The sequence below is a fragment of the Thunnus maccoyii genome, chromosome 11, assembly GCF_910596095.1.
Source record: "Thunnus maccoyii chromosome 11, fThuMac1.1, whole genome shotgun sequence".
Classification (NCBI taxonomy): domain Eukaryota; kingdom Metazoa; phylum Chordata; class Actinopteri; order Scombriformes; family Scombridae; genus Thunnus; species Thunnus maccoyii.
In genome coordinates this window covers 24,147,298-24,173,928 of record NC_056543.1, presented here as the reverse complement: position 1 = coordinate 24,173,928, position 26,631 = coordinate 24,147,298, and the positions used below count along the sequence as shown (strand labels likewise).

The window sequence follows — 26,631 nt, the reverse complement described above, 5'->3', positions numbered from 1 at the left end:
TTCAGTATATTTAAGTATATCTTAAGAACATGTTTTAATACATTAAATAAACCTTGAATGGTTTCAATTTGAAGAATTTAATCAGCTTTATATAATTACAAGTCATGGGGTTTTAGTATCAGTAACTTTTGAATTAAAATGTAATTGCAGTTGTGAGGTTACTTCCTGTATTTCTGGGCTGCTGCCAATGTAAATTTGATCAAACCACACCCACACATACCTGATGAAGCAGTATGTTTTTTGGGCATTTTACTGCTTTAACTTTGATTGTTGCTTAGTCATAATAGTAAAATAAATAATGTTATAGAGAAATACTTTTCCAGGGGCTTTGAGACAGGCTTGGGAATAAAATATGAGAGAAATCTTACTTTTACTCTTTATAGAATTTATATTGAAACTTCTTCTTTGACTCATTGTAATGTCTCAGATGTGTTCACACTCACTCCCAGGACATTGCTATTGTTACAGATGATGACTTCAAATATAATTTTAAAATCAAGATGCACTTTAAAACACATCCTGAAGCATAAGATTCAACATGATGAAGTGCCAACAACAAGCATACATTTTTATGGCCGTGTCAGAAGAGGATAACCAGACTTGTTATAAGATGGTATTCTTTGCTGTTATTGGCAGCCAGGCAGGATGAGTCACCTCCACTGCATATCTGTGCAATATGTTTAGCTTTGGAATATGGATTGAACAGTTCATAAATATCCTTCTGGGAAACAAAAAGCTTTATAGTTCAAGCAAATTTTGTGTCAAAAATGTCCAAGGAAATAAAAAAAAAAAAGATTCAAAGGGGGTGTTCATTGAATAAAACTAAAGAGTTTATTGATCCACATAAGGATCCCCCCTATCAACACACATTAGCATCAAACTGCATTTCATCTGTAACAACCATTAAGGCTGTGATCATCAGTAACCCATCCTTTGAAAATAACACTGCGCTGACTTTTTCTTCTGTCCTTTCCCTTTGTCCTACACCGACAGCAGAAACGATACCTTCATAGCATGACCTCTTTGTGGCTGTATCAGGGAAGAGCACGACATCTGCAACATCTATCACTCTGCGTGGGCTGAAGTTGCTAACTGTGCTCGGCTCCTCATTGAACCCTATAGCTTTTCTCTCTTTTGAATCTATGACTTCAGAGTCAGACAAGTGCAGATTGCTGCATTACCGTTTGCAAAGAGCTGGCACAGAAAACAAAATCACTACTTTTCAGCTCAAGGCTTACTTTGACACTTACTGCTAAATGTGACACTGCATTAGAATGAAGGGATGATTTACTTCATGCTGTGTGCAAGATGGTGAAAAAAACAGTAAAAGTAAGAGCAAGTGTTATGTAGGTACAAGGGTGAAAAGACACTTCTCATGTAATGGTGGCTGTTACTGTACATATGATGTTAACAGAGATTGCTCCTATGTACACTAATGGAAAACTGCAGGCTAAGCAACTCTTGACTGTACCCTGAACACTAATGACTCATAAAGCCTCGCTGCCACCTCAACTTGACAAATGGCAAATGTCAGCGGCATATTCTCCTGGTAGGCATAATTTTATTAAGTGCAAATATCACTGTGCTCCTTAGGAGACACTCAAAGGTTAGACCAACAGCTGTAGCAGTTTCATGTGTATTAGCTGGGATTTTGCAGCAAGTCAGGCTCCCCTGAGTTGATGGACACAACCAGTCAAGCATGAGGAGGGATGCTCTAACTAAATGCAATAAGGAGAAGCTCAGGCTAAGATCATGTTTATTTAAAAGCCTGGGACAATAACCTAATAGAGGACAGTAAGGTAAGGAGGGTGGTGGGTGGGGGGGGGGAGAGAAAGAGGAAAACAACGAAAGAGAAAGGAGGAGGGGAGAAAGGGAAAAGGAGAGAAAATGAGAGACTGGTGGCAGATCATTTTTTCCCATTTATTGGCTGTGGTAATTTGTTGACTCACTCATCCATGCAGAGTCTTTATGTTTAATGCAGGCCTCCAGAGGGGAAAGGAGGGAAGGGGAGGGGGGTTGGGGGGGTGGGGGGGTTAGGAAATGGAAAGACAGGCATTAGGGGGTTAGGGGGTATCCTGAGAGATTAGTCTCCACCTCTCAGTGTGAGAGACGGAGGTGGATGAATATCAACCCTTAAAGTGGGCCTCAGATGCTAATGGGGACTTCATCTTGGTCTGACTCTGCTCAATACACCTGCCAAATAATTGATGGGAATGCTCTAAAAATTAAAGTCCAGAATCTGAACCGAGTCTGATTTGACCTTAAAGGTGGTGTGAAATGATACCAAAAACTACAAAGTGTTATATTCTCCTAAAATATCATGTGATTATGATTTTTGAAAATGCATTTTACTGATAATAACAAGAACCCAACAGGCAAATTATCCTTAACTCCCAGTTCAATGTCATCCAGCTGTCAGATGGATGTCTGGGCTTTGACGTGTGCTGTGGTCTGACACCCATCATCCTCACCCAGCTGTTACTGGCATGCCTGCCCTGACCTGGACCTCGAAAGGGTCATACACATGTGGACAAACATTGGTGGCCCACTGCTGGCAATGGCTCCCTGTGAGTCCCATTTACAGAAAGGGTAACCACTGTCTGTTTTACTTAAAGGTCTAGAAGCATCAACCTATCCTTAACAACTACTGACGAAGAATGAAGCCTGTAACATATCATATTTTAGTGTATTTTAGTGTAGAGTCACACTGTGAGGTTTCATGATAAATAAGTGTTAAAATAAGTTAGTTTCTGAAAACTGTGTGGCAGATGTTGAGTTACTTCCAGAAGTTGCAGAATGTTGGCATGTGATGGCTGTTAGAGTTGAGGCCTCAGGATTGAATACCTTACTTTGGCAAGGTCTTAGCCTTAAAATGCATGAATGAAAAAGCTTTGTTTGAGACACAGTTTTGCACGATAGAATATACAAATCCACAACTGTGTGATGTTTGATTGAATATTGAAAAGGAGACATGCAGCAGGGTAAATGGGGACTTAATATAATGTAAGGAAGGATAGAAACAGTTATGTCTCTCTCGTTTTCGCTTGTTCTTTTTTAGAGTAGTTGGGTTTGTGTAGATGTCAAAAATAACCAACCCAAAAATAAACTGCCCATCCTAAGAGCACTGAAAAGGTTCCCAGAAAATGTAAGGCTTCGGAAATGGGCCGAAAGTAGTGATGTAGAGGGCATATGGTCTTAGTGGCATATCATCAAGTATAGCACGACACAACATGGCATAAATATGAATTTGCTTTCCCATGCAGCCAGCTGTTGTTTTTTGTAAAACCCTCAATAAGCAATTCAAGTTACCAGTTCAACTGCTGTCACTGAGCCTCACATGTTAACTTCAAAACATAAATGAGATCAACATTAAACTCTCTTTGCTTGACTTTCATCTATTTTAGGGCTCCTTGCTGATTTACCACTCCTTTACTTCTTGGTACACAGAGATCTTACAATGCTACAATAGAGCATCTCTTGGGTATAGAGTGACATAAATGACATAAATAGGAGCCTAGAGCTACCTTCAGCTATATAAACTGATGTTCATCTCATAAATGAATCAGCGGACTGTTCCATACACCCTGCTGCCTAAAATAGCATGTCTCTGAAGCACGATGTACACGATGTGCAAAACATCTGCGCCCCTGTATGAACCTTCCCCGGTGTTTAGTGAATTCTGCCTCTAGAGCAAGAGTATGCACACACACACACACACACACACACAAGTGCACACACACACACCAACACACACACACACACACACATCCACACACACCATGGCTGATATGTACTTCCATTACCCAGCTGGTGTGTGTTGGAGCTCCTTAGGGTGTGTTTGTGTTTCTTGTATATGTGTGTATATGTGTGTGTATGCATGCATTTGTGCGGGCATGTGTGCGTACGTGCAAACAATGTGTGTGTACGTCTGTGTCTGTGTGCAAGTCCCCAGCCACTTCCCAGTATCACTCCTCAGCACTCTCTCTCCACCAGCGCTGTCATAAGATAATGTGACAGGGTGTCAATCATGCCGGGGCCTGCGGTGCCATGGTGACAAGAGGGTTTTTGGCGGAACACTTTTGTGAGCAACACCAGGGAGAAGGCAACAGCAGGGACCACAGTACAGAACAAATCAACCCAACCACTGCCAGGTCTCACACATCCCTTTTTTTCTCTTCAACCCCCCTCTGGCCATTCGATTCATCCAACCATTCTCCTGGTGTAAATCCTGACCCCTGTAAGAAAGAAGCCGGCGGGGGTCACATGCAGACAAAATGTTTTGCCATCCCCTACAGTAAGGGAGTCATCTCTGGCATCTAGTGGATGATCCAAGTATCCATCCCATCTCCGTGCCCAGAGGCCTACACTGTACATTAGACTAGCTGGGTGCTGCCACTCTTCCACTCTGAGTTGTGATGTGTTATGATGGCTCTGTCACTTTGGGAGGCAGAGCCACAGACACCTGTGGAGGCACTGGGTAAAGTTGATGGATTTGGACAGGACTTAATATCTGTATGTGTCCGGGGAGGACTGTTGACAACTGCAGGTGTTGAAGAATTCTGGTGGTTGGTGAATGTCAAGAGTTAAATTATTATTAAACAGTTATTTTGGTGGGTTTTAAAGTTTTAATAATCATAGAAGAATGTATTTCTGATTATTAGTATGTTAATGATGTAACATAGTGCTGGGTATGTTTGAAAGATTTTGATACAGGTACTTCAGTGCAGATACCAATTACATACCTATAATTTTCCGCACCCTTTTTCCACGCTGCTCAGTGTTACCTTTATTAACAACGAATCAAATCACTACTTGTATGAAATATAAAAATGGTCACTCATGGCGTTTGAACCCACAGAGAATTATTATCCAACTCTGCAGCTCTACAGAGCTTTTAAGCCTCTTTTAGCTGATTGTTTTGTTTTTACAGCATATTTACTTAATGATAAGTGCCAGATAGTTTGTTACACAGAACCATCTAAGAAGTCGGAAAAGGGCAGGCACTTTCAAAAAATAATTGGCAGGTGATTGGATGAACCATCTGTCTATCACCATCTTACATTGCGAAGCAGCTGGATTCACGACGCTGATTGGTCGAACCACCGGCGGTTTGGACAAAAGCGTATAACTTGAAGCCTGATAAGATGGATTCTGGCGTGATCTCATGATGTTGTGATCTCATGATGTTGTGATCTCACCAATCCAGCTGCCTCGCAAGGTAAGCTGACCGCTGTCATCAACCTTGTTTTTAGCAGCAGCAGGCAGTAATCCAAAAAGCTCTGATAAACCCACTGAATGCTACCTGCACCTAATATCACACAGACAAATTTAGCAACTAGCCAGAGTTTTTTTCTCAGGAGATGATGAAGACCAAAAAGAAACTACAAAGAGAGTAAGTCTTGGACTTATATTATCAGGTGGCCAGAAATACAACAATTAATGTTGCTGCATGTCAGAGTTGCTCTGTCCCCAAGTGGACAAATCAATCAATTAACTTCACATATTCATGGGAACTTACAGCTATCTCGATACAAATAGCTGTACTTTGCCTGATTCAATATAAAATATTTATCAAATTAATTTATTATTCAAAACAAGAAATACATACTGGATGGAAGAATAAGTAAGCAAAACTCCAAGCATTAAGTGCCAACTTAGGCTCTTAGGGGATGAAAATAAGCTAATATCTTTTTAGTACATACACTATAGGTCAATCTCCCGGTGTTGCCACTGGCTTTTTTAAGAATATGTCAAGATTCAGCCTTACAGAAGAAAGATTTACAATGTGGTAGATTGAATCACAGCATGTTAGGTCATAATTGCACATATTGTAGACATTTTACCCCATAGAAAGTGTTCAACAGCTAAACTTGTTGGACAAGGCTGTGCTAGAAATCTATTTGGTTCCTAAACTAATGGCATTTAAGTAATGTTTGCTTGATGAGAGAGTAGTCCACTGATTTAGCATTGCACATCTATAACATTGTCGGACTCAAGATGGACAGGATCAAAGTTGATGCAGCAGAACCACAGTTATTGTCTTTTTTATTCCATGCATATGCACACCACAGATTTTTCTCATTTTCACACTTGTGGTCTTGTGGATATTGCCAGCTCCCTCTGGAGCCACAAAAGGCTTTATATGTTTTTCACATATGCAGTAGTTCTCCCCAACACTTGTAAACGGACTTTCATGTGTAAAATCAGGGGAGTTCCTCTTGATAAAGAATTCCATATTTCCAAATAAAGATTGTAAAACCAAGATTTAATCAAGGACCTTTATAATTATAATAATAGTAATCTCCAACACTATCCAGCCTGATACTACTATGATGACTGTAATTTTTTTGTCTTGTCAATTTTTGCATGATCTGTGTTTTCTTTTTGGGTGGTTGGCTAGGGAACAGCTCCAATAAAATAAGATGAATTATTATTAAAATGTATTATTGTGTTTTTCTCTTCTCCCTGATGAGGATGAAAAATCCATAGTGGTTCTCCTTAAGGTCAAAGTCTTTCCTATACTCTACCTCTAAGGTTGAAATGAGTGAATAAATGATTGAATGAATGGATGAATGAATCAAGTGTCCAAAAAGTGAAACACTCAGTGTCATAGCCCTCAGAAAAGACAAAAGAACATGCTGTAATTTTTTAAACAGGTTTTGTTACACATAAGGAAAGCAACATATTACACACCTACGACAGTATACTGTTTTTAGTCCATCACATCTGTGTTGGTAGATCTAGTGGGAAATATCATACTTTGGCCTCTAGCAATAGGGATGTAACATTTGTGGCATGTATACAGCAGTATAGAACAAACCACACAAATAATCTGCGTAGGAGTACACTCAGCACAAACGTGTGGCTATGCCATCACAGCAAAATGTAAATATGATAAGATCAGATGCCTGCCTGCAGAGGTTCTTGGCGGTGACTCCGTGATGGACGACGGTCTCCCGGGTGCTCATCTTGATGTGAAAGCCCTCATCATAGAGGATCACCATTCCCACCTGGCTGTCCTTCGGCCTCATGTAGAGAACAAAAGAGTCCTTCACCACCAGCCATCTAAAAAGTGCACAGGACCACACTCACTCACACACACGCGTGCACACACATATGCACGCACACACACACACACATATACAAGAAAACAGTGGATAGGGGAGTAAAAGATGAGGGGAGGGTTGCTCACTGTACACACGATGGTTGAATTCAGTGTGTAGAAAGCTGAATATGTTGTAACCCAGATGTGAGGAATGATGCAATCATGAACATTGGAGCTGCGTGACATATGGCTTTTATGTATATTTAGTGAGCTATGAAGTAATGTTAACACAAAATAGTATACAATCATACCTCTTATCTTTTAGGCTGGGAGTAACATACTTTTGGATACACATTATAATCAGAGACACTGAAATTTTATATTTTAGCTGGTTTCTTTGAGAATAAACATTGACTTGATAAAACACACACACACACAAACACACACACACACACACACACACACACACACACACACACACACACACACACACGTCAAAAATGAAGACAACCTCCACATGATCAGATAACTGATTAGTATACATTTAGTACAAATAAAGAAGTAATTAAATGAGGCATCAAAATATTGGCAATTTTTAAAAATTGTTTATTTATAATTCAAAGAATACAAGAGATATAAACTGCCTCACATTCTTCTTACATTTCTTTGGGCATCAGGTCCTTGATGGAGATGTGACTGAGTCCTAAAAAGTCCATCTGAAACCTTTAAATATAGAAATATTAAGCTACTTTTCTCACTGAAAGGGAACTGTTTAGAATAAAAGAAACCTTAATGACCAATTTCTTCTCCAGTCTTTGAAAAGAATGAAGTTATCGCTGACACACTGACGCTGCAAACTTTTGAAAAACAATAATACTTCACTTACAGTTTGTCGCACATATTCTTAAAGAACAAATTGACTTTGTTTTACTGTAAGATGCTTACTTTGCACTTATGCATCATTATTATAATGTGTCATCTCATCGCTTTCTTTCTGTAGGCAATGGATATTAGCGGCCATCTTAGCTCTTTAAGTGATAGTTTCTTTGCTCCTGCCCGCTGTGTTTCCCCTCATTAATGCAAGCTATTCTCCATCACCGTCCTCTGTGAAGGGACTCTCCTCATGCAGGCCACAGAACTCTGACAAGGATGAAATTACTGTTAGCTTTCACACCTAATTAAAGTGCAGAAGGTTCACCTTCAATGGAGTTGACTGTATTGATGTCATTCTTTTACAAGACAAGGCTTTGACTATAATGGATGGATCCTGTACATGGTGCCTTAGAGGATGTTTCTCAGGTAGTCCTCACGCTGCATCTGTCAGACTGAGTCCAGCTGTTTTCCATTCAGCTGTAGAGTGCACGCATAGCCTAATGACTGTTCCCCTACAGAACCTGAATTACAGCCTTAGTATTATCATTACAACTGTATATGAAGAGTGTAATCAGTTTTGTAATGATATGACATTCATCACATTACATGTCTCAATAAGATAATACTCATGTTTGATAACTCTTACTTTTACCGCTCAGATACTCTGATGAAAAACATCAGGATATATTGCCGGAAAATCTTTGAAGAAACATATTTTAAAAGATTCATTACGTAACTGCGTCACAGAAACATATTTGCCACAAGAAAAGAAAATGTTAATTTGTTTTTGCTTGCATTTATTCATTTCTAAAAACATAGCATGACATAGATTGTTGCTAAACTGAAAAAAAAGGGAGAAGAGAGACTGCAAGCTTTTCATTTGGCTGGAAATTGTTCTTTGAAATCCTTCAGTGGGCTTATTATATAAATGAATTTTCACCGTCTGCAAGAGCATGCTGTATTTTTCAAGCTGCTGAACAGAAGGAAATGAGAGAGAGTTGAAGAGAAATTGAGCACCCTCCGCTGAGAAATGAACACTCTGGGATACAGAGAAGCAACTGTTAAAAAAGGGTTTCTTGCTTTAAGTCAGTTCTATGCATGTATGTGTGTGTACATTTTGTGTGATTCACATGCTTATGTGTGTGTGGGTTTTTTGCCTGTTGTATATGTAAGTGATTGACAAAGGTGAGCAAATTAGCAGTTCTTACATGCAGGTTGGCAGGGGGAGCTTTAGAACAGCCTTGAACATCAGCAGCTCCTGATGAAGAGCTTGGAAGTGCTTGAAACAGCGTTTGATTTTCCACATGAAGTCCCCATGGCTCAGCTCAATCGTGTAGAGATTTGGATTCAGCACCTTTGAGGTGAACATTTCAAAAGGAGACGGTTCAGCTCCACCGCATCGATAGTCGCTTACGAGAACTTAGAGGAGATGAAACACGTATAACGATACAGTACTGTCTTTAAGGATAAGTTTGGGGATTGTGATATTAAGAAACTTTTGATCAGAAAGGGTGAGGCTTGCAGCTTTATCGAAATAATGAGTGAAGAGCACCTTTTAAAGAGGTTCAGACAGGGCGTGTGACAAGTGATAACTCAGTGCCTGGTTTATAGTCAATTTTATCTCACTCACCTTTGTTGTAGATGTTTGTTCCACCTCTGAACCCAGACAAAAATAGGAACGTTTTCCAAGAACACTTTGGAATCCAGTGACTTAAATGGAGGGAAGTTGTAGATAGTCAGTAAAGAAATGGCTCTTGTTCTAGAAAGAAAAAAAAGAAACAACTGAGGTTTTTTTCAGGCAGAATAAGGAGTAGGTTTTATCTTCCTACCTGGATTTTCACAGACTTGTGCCAATTGCAAATATGCACCACTGTCCATCACCACTTTTGAATAAGAGAATGAAGACTTTGAGAAACACTGGTCTTGGCCACATTTGTTCTCCATATTTAAGGTCTGGCCTTGAAGTGACTACTGTATGTTTGACGTTGTGGTTTGCCCTCACAGCAATTTCCATGGCAGCAGAGCTCTACTGTATATCCTGGGCACCAGGCTTTCTGTGGTGATCATGTATAGATCACCACAGAAAGGGCTTATGACAGATTCTGTGTGCGGCAGGGCAGGGGTATTCTTTTTGACTCCAACACACCACACCTGGGAAATAGATCTACATACAGTAGAAACTTGAAACTTGAACTTGAAACTTAAAAGTTGAGGTGTGACTAACTGCTCCCATCAAAGGCAACAGTTAACATAACCGTTTCAGACTTGAATTTTTCCACTTATAAATGTTTTCATCCAGTTTATTCTTGCTCTTTTCAGTGTATGGTAAGCCTGAGGCTAAATCTAATGTTTTTATGTCAAATCATGTCTCAGATTTTGTAATTTTAATATTAGTATATACTTTTTTGGAAGTGCTCAATTTACTCCAAGCTGGAGAAGCTCTGCTGTCTTAAGGTAAAACATTATGGAATACACTTCATAACATGAATATTGATGTGATAAGATCTAAAATAACTATTCAATGTAGAAAAAAAGTTGTATGATTGAAATGATTGTCCTAACCTAATAAACAACCACAATAATATTGTCATCAACCTTCTGAATATGTTATTCTAGACCTGATGTCCATTGGGATGGACATTCAATTTTGAAAACATCCAGTGTTCTTCACATTAATATCACATCAATAGTACACTTAGAAAAAGGAAGTTGAGTAGAGTTTAATTAGTAACTAGACAAAATGAAAAAAACATTAAAAATGCATTTTCATCAGCTGAAATCACTGAATATTTGCTGTCTGAGAGGCTAAAAAGATAATTATTGTTCTGGCAACAAAAGTAGTTTTATCTATTTTTTGCCAGGGAAGTAATCACTAAAAAAAGTGAGATGTTTCACCACAAAGCATGTATTGCAAATATAAACTTGCTAAGTTTGACTTCGGAGAATATCAGTGTATATCACCCACTGTGATCAGAGAAATGAAAACTGTGCCAACTGTGATTACTCACAGCTAATGATGAAAAACACATGCGGGCTGCATCGTTCATCTCAGGACATTGCGTGATGCTTAGCCATTTCTTCACTTTCACGCCATTTGACCCTGACCTTTCCTTTCTGCTGTGATTCTGTGTCAGACTGCACACAATCAATGTCTGTCACCTTCTGCGTGATCACAAAAACAGTGGACCCTCTCTGACAGGGTCTCCACTGGCAATCCTGTCTCCCTGCATTTGGGCCACTAGATCTTCCATTGGTGGTGCTGGGACATCCTCCCTCATTATCTCTTCCACCCCGCCCACGCCAGCCCACTTCAAGTGATGCTAATAACATGAATTCCAACTGACTGACATGGGTGAAGAACCTGGAGATGAAATCCATACTTCATGCATTTTGCATGTGGTGGTAATTAGGCGATTTTGGGAGTACTAAATGCTCCTTCCGAAGTTTCCATGTTCCTGATGAGGAAAGAAAAATTCAGCTGAAAGCTTTTAATATCAAGGCCAGAGGGAAAAACTGAGTAAATTAAGATTGATGTAAGCACACTTTTTTTTTTTTTTTATAGAAAGCATTCCAATAGTGGAAGTAATCCAAGCTTGATTCTTCCCTCCAATCATGGTGTGTCCTTCAAACCATGAAGCTCCACCAAACTGGTAGTACCCATAAAAACTGTATTTGACTGTGCGGACACCAGGGTGATGTTTTGAAGCATGGCCTTAATTATGTGTGCTTTCTTGCTGAATAAGTGTCTGCTTCTCTAACCAACCTTGAGACCCATTTTAAAGGTCTGAGAATGTGCCCTTGACAATCTTTCCCCCTCTCGTCGCCCTGGGCCCCATGGCTCTGGCCATTAGGGAGATTCCTTGTCTTCCCTAAGCAATGACAGGTGAAATGGAGCACAAAATCCCAAAGCCGGCTATGGGCCTCTCCACAACCTCAGTACCTCTAATTCTTACAGACACCAGTCTTTCTATTAACGCTTCTTTCTATTAATATATCTTTTGACAAACAACAGATTACCAGTGTTGGAGATGACAGCCGTACAGTCTATGACAGAGAAATATACCCATGATATTATTACATGCACCCACAAAGACAAACGCACCACCCCACCACACAGAAACCATTTGTGTTCAAGCCAGTGCACGTTGTTGAAGAGTTGAAGATGGCAAATGCAAACCAAGGTTTTACATCTTCTGACATAAAAGGAAAAGCTTGCTCATCGGTTAACTTATTTAATGGGGATTAATTAAATAGAAAATTAGCTTGAAATTATTTGTCTGCTCTGCCCACCTTGTATAATTTGTGTTATCATATTATATTCTTATACATGGCTCCTCTAAGAACTTGCTACTTCAAAACACCAACTCCCAAGCTTAAGAAATGACATTGTCTATGGCCAAAAGGATGGACATACTCACAGCTGCTGTCTGTTTCTAATAAGACGTATCCCACATGCTTTTATTGAGATAAGCACACTGCTTACAGTAACTATGACATAATGACTAATCACACCTTATGCTTCTTTTTATTTAAAAAAAAACTTCTTGATGTCTTTTTTCATTAAGTGGAAAGATTAAAGAATAACTCTAGATGCCAAACACTAGTATAAGTGATGCTGAGCAACTTCTATTTAACAGATACAATCTAAATCAATCTAAATGTAGAAATAAATGCTGCAAACAGTTGATTAAACCACCATATAAGTTACAAGACCAAGTAACACACTTACTCTCAGCACTCTCATAGTGCTTGACACAGCTTGACTGACATGAACATTATTTCATGCAAATCCTAAAACTGGGTGTCAGTCAACACTAAATACCATATTCACACCTTTTGGCTGGTTTAACATAGAAATACACATGGAAAAAGGCTGAGTACAAAGGCATGCTTATATTGTAACCCAAACCTCAGGGTTACCCTCAGTGGCATATAAAAACACTCCTCTGTGCCCATATTTCCTCTCCATTTTAAACTCAGATTTTAACACTTGTTATGGCTGTTATGGAATGGATGCACTATGATTTTTTTAGTACCTCGCCCTTTTATGTGCATACTGTGAAGCAAAGAGGTAAGAGAAAAAATAACTGAATGATAAAGACAGGTAGATTGTGACTAGATTTTGTTTAATGCAAAACTGATATAGTGAAATCACTGAATAAGTGGATTTATACGTGTGTATGCATGCATGCGTGTGTGCATATCCTGTGTAGACAAGCCTAATTGGCATTGTTTTGCACTGGTTTCTCATCTGATGAGTCAGCTGTTCTGCAAAAGGGACACCAGGATGGACAATCAATTACAGGATTAGAACACTATGCCAGAGGTTAAGCCAGCAAGAAGTAGATAAACAGAAAGAGACAGAGACTGAAAGGGGCTTGAGAAAGAAAACAGCATTAAAGCAAACTGTTGCATTGCTGAATTACACTATTCAACCTTTACAAAAAAAAAAGAAAGTAGAAGAAAGGCAAAACTAGTTAGCCAAACACACACGATGCGATGAAGGGTAGCCTGTGCTGTAAGTATGGAAAAAGTATCAGTCAAAAGCATCATCAGGGAAAACATATGGTTCTCTGACATCATCCAGAGGCAGAGCACCATGCAGTAGAAGCAGACTTTCCAGGTTCTGCATTTACGATTAAAACCTGCAGCTAAACTCAGTCTACATAATGAGCTCCAGATTTCCTGGGGGAGAAGTGTAGAAAGGGTTGAAGAAGAGAGCTTTTCACTTCAGCCAAATAACTGTCAGTCAGTACTTTTTTACTAACTGTAAGAGTAATAAACTCCTAGAGGCTAAACTGCATCATGTGTGTCTCTGTGTTTAGCCTACAAGAGCTGTAACAGTATCCTCACATTTTGAACTGAACCACACTACCTCAGCAGCACTTACATCCTATTCACCTATTGGCTGAAAATGAGTACGTCACAGTGACGCTAAGCAGGAAGTGTCTGAGCCTGAGCGTGGATATTTGTTTACAGCCGTGGTTTTCTGTCTGAACCTCGCCGGGGCTGTCTTCTGCAGTGGAATAATCTTCCCCGTTGTCTCAGAAATATTTTAAATAGATAGCCAGCAATACCGATATAGCTACTACTGTGCGTCGGTTACGTCTATGCCGTAAAATAATGTGGATAACACCCGCTAACAAGACATGCTAAAGTTACGCGTTATTAGCCTGCTAAACCCCAAGGTAACGTTTCACCTTCACGTTGCAGCGTCGTGTAACTGTCAGACAGACTCATTTCACCTCTCTGTTAACAAAAGTATAAAGTGAATCAGCATGTTTGTGTGCAGGTACGACTTGTTGGCTCTTTCTGTGAGTTAACGTTTACGTTTGCTAGCTAACCTGGCAGCTAGCTGGCATAAAGACTGTGAGCCCTCTAAAGGTGTCTCTCAAAAGATAAAGGTAATTGTTATCCACTCAGTGTCCAAAGCCAGCTATCAGTATTTAGATAACATTTGTAGTAGGTGACACTGTCTATCCATTTTCTTCCCCTGCAGGGACTAGATGATGATACAAATTGACCAAAGCCCCGATGCATTATGGCATTGTCTGAAGTTTATTGGGATCACCTCATACCCCTGCCAAAGCTTCCTCCTGTCCAGGCCAAAGTCACTGTCGCCCTGGTGGCACTCCTGTGCTTCATAAACAGTTATGATGGAGAGTTTGTGTTTGATGACTCTGAAGCAATTGTCAACAACAAGGTAACTTGTTTCCAGTACTATCATTCCCGCATACACACAGCTGTATGGGGCATTGAGCTTCCTTCCCTTGTGTTGCAAAAAGTTATCTACTTCATGACATGGCTTCTGCAGAGTGAGGAGTGGCATTCTGTACAGGTTAGTGTTGCTGGCATTAGTCTCATTTTGCTTTCTGTTGTAGGACTTGAAACCAGCAACGCCTCTGAACAACATCTGGAGAAATGACTTCTGGGGAAGCAACTTGAGTAGCAACTCTAGTCACAAATCCTACCGGCCTCTCACTGTCTTTACATTTAGGTTAGTACTCCTGTGTACTGTATGATCTCACCCTCTGCTGTTACACAATGGTTACAAAAAAATGCTTGTTTCTGATTGGCTTGGAGTTGTCTGTTAAAATCATTTAACATGGCACTGCAACAAAGTTCCTGTCAACCCTTTCAATGCAGTATTAAAACTGCATGTTATATTAAAATACAGTAATAGTACTTATGCCTCATGTTACAGTATGTTTTCAGTTACCTCACACTGGTGAAAAAGACATAACCATGGGGTAAATTTACACCTAACTTTAAAACATAGATGGCAATTCGAACACACGTACCACATTTCTTTTTACCTGTGGTAGGTGTGTAAGTGTGATAATACACTTCCAGTTTTCCTAAAATAGAAATAACAGACCTAGTAGAAGAATCATTGCTCAACTCTGCATCTTGGCCTTTTTTGCCTCTTTCTCATCATATATTAATGTGACAGGAACATCCCAATGCCATCATCATTTCACATTAGGCTTTAAAATAGCTTGTGCTGCGCCTTACACACTCACACACATCTGTTATTTCCTGCACCTACTTTACATTAAGCATCAGGTATTTCCCCCGCTCTTGCTGTTGCAGGTTGAACTACTTACTGGCGGGAGGCCTGCACCCTGTTGGTTTCCATGTGTTGAACATCATCCTCCATGCTGTCATATCTGCCCTTATGATTGATGTGTTTGCTATACTGATTGGTGGACTGGCTTATGATGAGAAGAATAGGATACTGAACCATGCTCCCAAGACCTCTCTGCTTGCTGCCCTCTTCTTTGCTGCACACCCTGTCCACACAGAAAGTGTAAGTCCAGATCATGTCCATGGTAATTTTTCATCTCTAACAAGAACATCAAAATTCTTACTTCTTCTTTGCTCTCACTGTAGCATTAAATAAAACAAGCAGTGCTCAGTCAGTTAGGAATAATAAGTATGGTGGAAGATAGAACTTGGATAGTTTCCGATGGGTTTGGAAACTCTATTTAGGCTCTTTCTCATCTGGCAGCACAGTATAACAGAAGCTCACATTGATGAGTAAATCACTGTTCCAAAGATATACAACTGTTGCTCTTCCATAGATTTTTCCTACCTTATATTCACACATCCCTTAGTCTCAGAGCTGCATTTCCAACGCTTTCTGCTTCCATCATTTGACACACAGAAAGTGACCAACCTGAAGCGTGCCGTCACATGTAAAATCATACAAAATTTGGACTCAAAAGTTTGGTTCCTTCACCGGTTCATACACTGATGGCTTGGTTCCACCGGGTGCATCTGTGTCGCATTCTGGCTGCGACGCAGCCGCCATAGCTGATCCCAAGGTCACAGCTACCGCAGCGCGTTTCAGAAGCGTCCCAGAAGCAGCTCTCTGCTCCGCTAAACATACACGTCTAGTCTGTTTTTGATGGAAGCTGCATCAAGCTGCACAGAGCATTTTGAGGCAGACAGGAAGTCAGACACAGAAACGACATAGAGCATCCAGTCAATTTTCAAAATAAAACACCCTGTACAGACTCCTGATCATATATCACATCACTACATCAACATTACCCCTGTGACACACTGGATGCGTGAGCAGTGCGTGTGCGTTGCGGAACCTCTTGCTTTTCATTTCGGCGCCCATGTTAACAAGTTAGAACAGCCACACAGGCTGCGTGTCACGTGCGTCTCACGCAGTTCAGCGATGCACTTCTGAGGTTCACGCATCCAATGTGTCTCAGGCGTTACGTTATAAGTGGTGGCACCAGGCCAGAAGTTAACCGGTCAGAGAATATTTGTCACCATGGACGACAGTGGAAAATCACAGCACTGGTGCCCTGGTCCCTGGCTTCCTCTCCAGGTAGAGGGGTGGCTCTCTTCTCTCTGGCACTGCCAGAGCAAAAAAGCGCCCCATTTCTGCTCCCGGTGGGGTATGGCACTGTGCAGAGGACAGAACCAAACCGTGTCACAGGCGGAACGTGACGCAGCCGTGCTCGGTAGAATCAAGGCGTGAATGAGAAACACAGCAGAAACAGATTTTTCTTCATTGGGAAAAATGCTTAAAAATTATGTAAACAGAAGTCTCAGAAGAAATCTTCACTCAGTCCCTGTGAATCTCTTAGTTTAATATATTCTGTTTATATTTGGAGAGCTCAAAACATGTTTTCTATGTGATAGTTCTGTGAAGAGAACTAAAATTCATTAAAATGTAAGTGAATGAATTGAACTTATGATCACTGGTTCATTACATTTGCAGAAGACCACAGTTGGCAGAAATGAATCTGAACAATGAAGAAAAATTGTAATTAAAACAGTTATTTTTACATCCAACTTCTTGGACTTTGGATACTTTTTTAACAGTTTAACTGTTTCAATCTTTAAACTCATGGGAAATGGAAAAATAAAACTGTCATCTACAAATAATTCAATTTAGATAATTGGCCATTTTTCATATCATGGCCCGATGCATCAGTTGTGCCCAATTATGCTAGCTCCCCTTCTTGCTTTGAACTCAGGCAGTAACAGTTGTTGTTGTGGGCTTGTATAGCCCATTGAGACATTGTACTTTATGTGATTTTAGGCTACAAATAAACTTTTTTTTCCCTACAGCAGTGCATCATGGCATCTTGTCTCTCTAGTCCAGAGGTTTTAATACTAAACATGCAGTGGTTCCATGCAAAGAACAAAAGCCCCGTCTCAGCTGGGAGTGCAGGGCCAAGGTGTGTGTGGTAGCATGGCCTGACTATTAGCTGTGTTGGGATGCTTATTGACCTGCCAGCATATGTGTTTTTTGCTGTAAAGCCTGGTTGGAAGGCAGCAATTCCCCCTCTCCATTTTCTTTAATCATGCAGGGCAAGGACTAGGTGAGACCTGGGGGGTTGGAGGCAGGCAGGCTGTTGGCTTAGGCCTGCTGTATGTATCAAAGCAGGCAACCCCAGGATGCCAACCATATTGTACCCACACACTGTATAGAACACACACACCAACAAGCCACTCTGATAATGAGAGATTCTTCCTACCTCTGTTAATAAGCCTCCAGTTGTAACTCAATACACCATGCAAAACAAAATGGGAAATGGGCGAGATGATACAAAATGCAATCATTTGTGAAAGGCTGCATATGATAAGACTGTTTCTAATGTATATTTGGTAGTTTAACTTGTTTTTCTGTCTTATCTATTATATCTTATTCTCTTGCTCTGTCTTTTTCTCTCTTTCCATCTCAATAAGGTGGCTGGTATAGTGGGTCGAGCAGACCTTTTGTGCGCCCTGTTCTTCCAGCTCTCTTTTCTCACCTACTGCAAAGCTTTCAACAGAGGTAGGTATCTAACACAAGTGTTACTATTTATTTACACCGTAAAACTGTATCATACAAAGTACTGTCCATATGAGATGATAAATGTAGTGCTGGCATCAAACATTGTGGAGCTACTTGTTTTTTTTTATGTATCTTTTGAACATTTGCATTTCCTGTCCATAACTAGCTTGGTCTTGGCTTTGTGTTCTCAGGGACTGACAGAGATGACAGGTTTTCTGTCCAGTGGGTTGTGGTCAGCCTCTTGCTGTGTGCTGCAGCAATGCTTTGTAAAGAACAAGGCATCACAGTCTTGGTACAAAGTCTTTTTTTTTTTTTTTTTTGTAAAGAGCATTTTGTAGTTAGTTGATGATTTCATCACATCCGGTTGTAACAATGTTAAAAGAGAGACCTCATCAATAGATACCAATAGATACACTTTATGGCGACATGATAATTGATTTGATCTCTTGTTCTTGCTTACTTGAAAAGCTAAGTCTGATGTTTTTTCACATGTGTGATTGGAGGTAAAGATCCATTTTGTTGCTGACCTATATAAATTTTAAATGCCATTTCTCCTTCCTTCTCTATGTATTTTCCTCTAGGGTGTGAATGCAGCCTTTGATGTCCTCCTGATCTGTAATGTTAATGTGTATGAACTCAGCCAGAGGCTACTCCTTAGGAAGAATCCACTCAATGTGAGTTACAGTTTATTTATCCTCCCCCCTCTTTTCTGTCATAAATTATGTACTCCCTTGTATGATTAATGTCACATCACATACATTGAGGGTTCCTATGGGTGCTGGAAATCCTTGAAAATGCTTGAATTTTAATGTGGTATTTTCAAGGTTTGAAAATTGCTGGATTTTGAATAAAGAGCTTAAAATTGTAATTGCATTACTTTCATAGTAAATCGCTGGATCAGGGACACATTTTCAAACTTGAAACTTTGTTGTGTTTCCTTTTTAATTTGTTTCCCCTCTGTAGAATACTCTTATTAAACATAATTTTGGTTGAAGTCAAATAATCATTTTGAGTACATATATATATGTGTGTGTGTGTGTGTGTGTGTTTATATATATATATATATATATATATATATATATATATATATATATATATATATATATATATATATATATATATATATATATATATATATATATATATATATATATATATATATATATATATATATATATATAAATGATTTATTTGGAAAGTGCTTGAATTTGAGTCAAGAAAAGGTGTTGGAACCTTGTACATTGTCTATGTGAAGCAATATGAACTTGAGATCACTGGGCTCTTGAAACAGGGCTTGAAACAAGCACCGATTATATATTTTATATATTTTCTGACAGGTGAGTGAGATGTTGCGATCAGGATTGCTTACACGATTGGCTCTCATGGGTCTTGGAGGACTCTCAATGCTCTATGCACGCTGGAGGATCATGGGAACAGGACCACCAGCATTCACTGAAGTTGACAACCCTGCCTCTTTTGCAGAAAATTTATTTCTCAGGGTGAGTGAAATTCATTTGAGATACAACATTTGATCACACACTGTAGCTGTACATGATTACATCCTGAAATAATCTTTATTTTCTTGAAACGTTAGAAATATATGGTAGGATCTATGCAATAATGAATTGACTCCAATGAAGCATATTTAATTTGTTCACAGTTTAAATCTAATTAAAGATCTAATATTACGTTTAACCCAAGTACTTTAATTCTGAATTTGAAATGCTTTTCTTCCCTCGTCTCTCCCCACTCTCTTCCATTCTGCACCCTTCCTGTTCCTCTTTGATTGGCAGATAGTGAACTATAATTACTACTACTCTCTGAATGCCTGGCTGCTGCTGTGTCCCTGGTGGCTGTGTTTTGATTGGTCCATGGGCTGTGTGCCTCTCATTAAGTCAGCCACTGATTGGAGGATGGTGTGGCTGCTGCTGCTCTGGTGTGTCCTGATAGGCTTGATAAGCCAAGCCTTATGCTCGCAGGACAGCCAGAGAAGGAGGTAAGCAAGCAGAGCCATCTTGCACTCGCAGTAGATGAGATGAAGTGCATGTTGGCCTCTCTAGACTTAGACTTGATTATAAAAATTGTATCATATCCACTGCAGTGTGACCAGAGCAGCACCACGTCTCGATTGCAGTTAGAGAATTTTTAAAATTCGCTGTTGCTTTAGAGACAGTGTGTGTGTGTGGTTCAAGTTTCCTGAGTTAAGGGCCTTTTTTTTGCTGAAATTTCTCCTCCATACATTGTCAGACAGCTATTTATATTGTCATGCATAGTATTTGATTATAGTCCTTTTGCATTGTGTGATTTTTGTCTTCTCCTTGCCAGGACATTGACTTTAGGTCTGGTGCTGCTGGTGGTCCCGTTCCTGCCAGCCTGTAACATATTTTTCAGGGTGGGCTTCGTCATTGCTGAGAGAGTGCTCTACCTGTCTTCGTCTGGCTACTGCCTACTGCTGGCCTACTCCATCGGACACTGCTGCTTCCGCTGGGCCAAATACAGGGTAGGGTGGGCTGATACCAAAAAGATCACAACAAAATAAAGGCTACCACATGGTGATGGTGAGCCCTCGGTTTCTAGCAAAGATTCAACTCAACGACCTTTCTATTTATATAGCCACCAGGTCACGCTGTCCCAGTTCAAAACCCTTTCATTTAACCACCTGTTTATGTAGCTTTGAAGATTCAGTAACTCAGTGATGTAGTGTAGGGACAGACATGAGAAATGTCTAATGACTCATCTATAAAGGGATGATAACAGCGGGTGGTGTCCACGTGTTACATGGATACATTTGCAGTCTATTAACTTTGAGTCACAGAGAATTTACTTTTAAGCTTAAGGGTCATAATGACTTGTTTTTTTTTTTTTTCTTCCACATTCCAGAAGCTGCTGTGTGCGTCTGTGCTTACACTGTTGTGTGTATATGTAGCTCGCTGTGCTCTCCGCAGTCACCAGTGGCGGTCGGAGCAAAGCCTCTTTACCAGTGCCCTGACTGTCTGTCCACTCAATGCCAAGGTAAAGATCCATGTTTTGTGTGTTTGCCTGACCGTTTCTACAGGATATATTAAGTCTTTTTCTCAGCATGTGGAAATAAATGAGGGCCATACACTTAAAGTCACACTCTGATACCTAATGTGTTGATTCCTCAGGTCCATTATAATGTCGGTAAGAATTTGGCTGACAGAGGGAACACTACTGCTGCCATCACATATTACAGAGAGGCAGTCCGGTAAGTCTCCTCACAAGCATTGGCAATCCAATCAGCTACTGGCTTGTTGAATAGTATGTGAGAGAGGACGGAGTTGTGCTAACTGCAGTTTTCTGTGGCTTTCAGGCTACATCCTAATTATGTCCACGCCATGAACAACCTGGGGAACATCCTGAAGGAGAGGAATGAACTGATTGAGGCAGAGCAGCTGTTGTCTAAAGCAGTTTCTATCCAGTACGTCGTTCAACACAAAGGAACACAGCACTCATTATACACAAATGACAATTTAATTTCACTGAATAACTCGAAAAAGCCCCTACTGATTGCGTTGCATTTATTAATCTCTTCAGGCCTGATTTTGCCGCAGCTTGGATGAATCTGGGTATAGTTCAGAACAGCCTGCAGAAATTTGAGGAAGCAGAGCAGAGTTACTGGAACGCCATCCGCTTCCGGAAAAAATATCCAGACTGCTACTATAACCTGGGGCGCTTGGTGAGACTCCATAGTGCAAATACTCTTTAGCAGTTGGTGATATTTTAAAAAAAAATGACGATGGAAAAACTGCTATTGGTAGGAAAGATAATTTTATAAAGATAAAGTATTTACAACACAATTATCCTACTTTTTTTTTTTTTTTCTTTTTTAGTATGCTGACCAGCACAGATACGTGGATGCCCTGAATGCATGGAGGAATGCAACAGTGCTAAAACCTGAGCACAGCCTGGCTTGGAACAACATGGTCATTCTACTGGACAACACTGGTATAACAAAACACACACACACACACACACACACACACACACACACACATGCAAAAATGTAACTGTAATTGTAAATCACACCTCAAGGTTGGAATCTACTATCACTAAATTGTTTGGCAGGTCCTTTTAATACATAAACTACACTAAACACCAGACAACAACTAATTTAAAGATCCTCTCTACAAGGCCTGTCATGATAATTATGTTATCAACTCATCTTTTGATAACGTAATTATCAACATTATCATGTCCATATATTGACTTATTGTGCGATATATGGACATGACCTTGATCATTTTTGCTGACTTCAATATTGCCCATTGTGTTTACATGCCTGTTTGTTTACGTAAGAATGTCACCAACATGATGCCAGAATAAACAGCATAACTAATTGTGTGTGGTCCATCTATTTAAAGCAAATAATCTGTCTGTCTGTTTCAGCAGGTTGTTTAGGTTTCAGCATTTTGATAAATCCAGTTTTTGCTCGTGCTGTTAAAATTAAAAAAAGGGGAAGGCAGCGTGTGACGCCTGCTCTTCCTCGACCTCCACATTAGGGCAGATCTTCCTCACTCTGCACTAGTGGCTAATAGGATATTCATGTCACATTGGCTAAGTAAGTACTCGCTGCCATTCCTTGCTGTTGCACATCCTGATGGGGAACGCGCAAGTGAGCGGCACTTCTCCTACGGCAATAACCGCAAATAACTCCGTCTGGCGTTTTTACGGAAATGTAGAGCCCACCCTCTGATCACCCCACCCATGTTGCCCTGGTGAGCTTAAGTGGCTCAAGGTTGAGCCACTACCCCATACCGGACCCACTGAAAGCTGCTGCCATTACTGCCCGGCCACTTCTGTTTTTACATGTAATGTCGGAGGTGGGAGCTGTGTGCAGGCAATCCAGACTAACCTCGCGACTCAGGGGAAAGATTTCTTTCACATTCCAATGTCTGAAGATTCTTAAGAATTAAAGTTCATCGCTCTTTGAAAGGGTGTACTTGCATTATTATGCTATTACATATATATATATATATATATGTCATTATATCAGTGGCATAAAATATTCTTAAAATGACAATAATATCGTTTATTGCAATAATTTCCGGGACAATATATCGTCCAACAAAAGTATTTATCGTGACAGTCCTACCCTCTAAACATGTTGTAAGACATATAAAAATACTCAGCTTTGAATGATAATTTGTGTCAGATATGGTTTTTCAACAATAAATATTCAATTATCTAGTTAGAAATCATTTAAATCTACATCTTCTCCTTCTCCCTCATTGAAAAATCCACAACTGGTCTCCAGACTAGTTGTGACATAGAACTTCCTATGCATGTTGCACACTGTATTAAGCTGCAGAGCAGCTGTTTGGATCAGAAAGTGCTGTTGCGAGATCAGACAGTTGATCTGCGGCATAATACAGTGTGCAGCACGCGTAGTAATACAAAAGTTCTATGGTTGAGGAAATGAAGTGCCAAAGGACTATCTGACGACAAGGTAAAGCGATGCAAATTTTCTAAATATAGCGTACACATAAACTGATTTTTTTTTTTTTTTTTAGGTGGGCCTTTTTTTTAGGTGACAAAAATATATTTTGCTGCTGCCCTCGTACAAAGCAGTACGTTGCTTAGCTTCCACCTGCCTTCTTCTCTAAACTGGGGGCATGCCAACCCCCATGTACTATAGGTTGTACACTGACCATGGATGAGTACCTCACACAACCCCACTTCAAAAAATCCGACTGTCCCTTTAACTCAGATTTAAGGTGAGCAACAGAAACTTTCCAGCTTCAGCAGATGAATGTGAAAACAGCCTGCAGAGTTACAGTCAAACTCTGCACACACACCATACTGCACAATGAAGCTCAAACATCCAACTGAAGGAACAAGAACACATTTTTGAGGGGAGGGAAACTTCAGTGTTTTCTCATGCTCCTATAGGCTTCTTTACATCTGAAATGTTTATTGTTGTTCTAGTAATGAGAATGAATAAGAATACAAATAATAGATAATAATAATAATAATATTCACACATTTGTGAATATTTATTTTAGCATTTATGGGTCTTTCAAAGAGCTCTCTGTTCTGTGTGCAGCTTGTCCCAGCATTAACAGCCAAGAAACACAGCGTTGTTATTTTGGAAAGGCAGGAAATCTAAATGGCCAACAAGATTAGACCGGAAGAGCAGGAATCAGCAATGCTTGAAATTTATGTATTAAAGCTTTGTGTTCTGAGTTTTGAAGGCACTCTTCCCTGCCGTGTGGAGAATGCTCTGATTTCCAAACGCTCGAGCCGTTTTGTCAGAAGCCGCTCCCGCGGGGGCGGGGTCTCCCAGGAGGGCACTGGAACTGTCCAATCAGGTCCCAGTATGTTCCTGATCAAACGTGGGCAAGCACAGCCAGAACAGCGCCCCCTCAGAGTCCCCCCACCGCATTTGTTCCCCAAATCTGACAGAAATAATTCTACCTCTCTCCCCAGCTCTCCCCACCAAACAAAAAAAAAAGGAGAAAAGAAGAACAATGGGTGTCATTTTCAAATAGCAAGGAATTGGGAATATTCTTTTCTCTTTGGTATTCATTCCCCCTTTTGTTTTGATCATTACACAAACAAAAGGCAGAATCAGTGTAGATTCAGGCAGATAGGCACAGACACCATCTCATATGTAGTCACATGTTGGCAAGCTGTGAGTGAAGGACACAGGCCATGACTCAGAACATGACAGTCATTGTCTGTCTGACTGTCTCTCTCGCTCTCTCTCTCTCTCTCTTTTTCTCCATCTTTGGCCAGACATCAGACGGGTCTGTGACAGAGATCAATAACCCAGTGGGCCTTGTGTTCAACCTTAATTAGGAGACTAAACCGCTCCTCCATGTGTGGAGAGGGAAAAACTCTGCTCTAGACACTGCTGACAAATAAAGCAGACAATCAGATTCTCCATATACCAGCTGTTATTACAGTTATATCTCATGATTTGTGTTTGTGTTTTACTGCACTCCTTTGATCATTAACACACATTCTTAGTAACATATGCACTGTCTACCATGTTGTGTAGCTTATACTAAAAATACAATGTGTCACAAGCTATATGTGTGTGTGTGCATCACTAAATATGAATGTCTGACATTTTTTGTATTTGTCTGTTCTGTCTTCGAGGTAACTTGGGTCAAGCGGAGCTGATCGGTCGGGAAGCTCTGAGGCTCCTCCCAAATGACCACACTATCATGTTTTCATTGGCTAATGTCCTGGGGAAATTACAGAAATATAAGGTCAGTCAGTGTGGTATAAACATTTCAACTCAGATTATTACTTTTCATGCATGTTGATGCTTTTAGTGCTAAAAGGTCCTCCATAATCTGTTATAAGTCAGGAGTGGTAAATTTCTTTGACCAGCTAAGATTATTCATTGTTTTGTTTTGTTTTTTTTTCTATTTGTTTTGTTTTTTTCCTCAGGAGTCAGAGGGCTTCTTCCTTCACGCTCTTCGGATTAACCCAAATGGTGCTAGTTGCCATGGCAATTTAGGTAAGGCTACTGCAACTTGGGCTGTACCACATATTTTATACTGAGTAGAAGAAAGATTATAAGCACTCCAGAACTCAAAAAGAGAATTATTGGGCACACTAGACGAGGCAATATTGTGCAACCTATGTGAACTATATTGAACACACTAAATGAACAGAGCTGAAATTGTTGCTGCTTCTCAGCTTGAAGAAGTGTCTATTTGTCCTCAGCTGTGCTGTATCATCGCTGGGGAAAGCTGGAACTGGCAAAGAAACACTATGAGCTGTCTCTAAAGTTAGACCCCGAGGCTCCAGGGACCAGAGACAACTACAACATGCTGCGACGCAAACTGGACCAGCTTAAACAGCACACACCCTGAGGGAGCCCACCAGGACCCTCGCCTACCATGAAACACATTTCTCCACTGTTCCAATTGATTTTATTTTATCACACTAATTCCGGCTTTGTAGCATTTGGAAATAAAAAAAACATGATTTGTGTATGAGGCTCTAGTTTTGGTCTTTGAACAAAAAAAAAAAAATCTTCCACTGTGTAAAGGAGGAAAACTAAAGCGAAAAGCATTCTTGAACAGCTGCAATTTGTCATTTTGTAGCTTTAACTAGTAGAGAGCTTTTCATGTATGAGACTGCTTGTGCATCATTTGATTTCATGGGTCTGAGTTGTATCAGGGGCAGGTGTGCTGGATGCCTGTTCTGGTTACATGGTCGTCTGCACTGTGCTGTTTTGTTGCCCTGTCTGAAGGCCATGTGGAACTGATACTTGGTGAACCCCATCCTCTTTTCATCTCTGACCCTGTGTTGTGTCAGCTGGACAGAACACCAAGCATGTGTGGATCCAGAGAATCTGTTGTAAAATTTATTTGGATTGGCCTTCACTCAAAAGTCCCAAATGTTCCTATACTCAAAATCTGTGATGGTTTGG

General features: G+C 40.2%; 1 protein-coding gene across 2 annotated transcripts; it reads left to right on the top strand.

The window, feature by feature from the left end:
• The first annotated feature begins 13,848 nt into the window (after positions 1-13,848).
• On the top strand, positions 13,849-26,189 carry tmtc4 (transmembrane O-mannosyltransferase targeting cadherins 4). 2 transcript variants are annotated; one of them, XM_042427004.1, is made up of 19 exons: positions 13,849-14,106; positions 14,211-14,322; positions 14,418-14,621; positions 14,800-14,915; positions 15,512-15,728; positions 18,134-18,221; positions 18,413-18,513; positions 18,803-18,895; positions 19,559-19,720; positions 20,015-20,217; positions 20,547-20,721; positions 21,102-21,233; positions 21,368-21,447; positions 21,553-21,660; positions 21,777-21,918; positions 22,073-22,187; positions 25,344-25,456; positions 25,641-25,710; positions 25,920-26,189. In XM_042427004.1, the coding sequence occupies exons 3-19, from the start codon at positions 14,460-14,462 to the stop codon at positions 26,066-26,068; spliced, it is 2,226 nt and encodes a 741-aa protein (XP_042282938.1). In that variant the 5' UTR covers positions 13,849-14,106; positions 14,211-14,322; positions 14,418-14,459; the 3' UTR covers positions 26,069-26,189. The 2 variants fall into 2 exon arrangements, with proteins under 2 accessions (XP_042282938.1, XP_042282940.1); XM_042427006.1 differs by having other exon boundaries at positions 14,196-14,322.
• The last annotated feature ends 442 nt before the right edge of the window (positions 26,190-26,631 follow it).

Coding starts and splice junctions, on each gene's coding strand:
- tmtc4 (XM_042427004.1), top strand. CDS start 14,460: ATGGCATTGTCTGAAGTTTATTGGGATCACCTCATACCCCTGCCAAAG. Junction 14,622..14,799: donor AAGCAATTGTCAACAACAAG/GTAACTTGTTTC, acceptor TTTCTGTTGTAG/GACTTGAAACCAGCAACGCC. Junction 21,919..22,072: donor ACTATAACCTGGGGCGCTTG/GTGAGACTCCAT, acceptor TTTCTTTTTTAG/TATGCTGACCAGCACAGATA.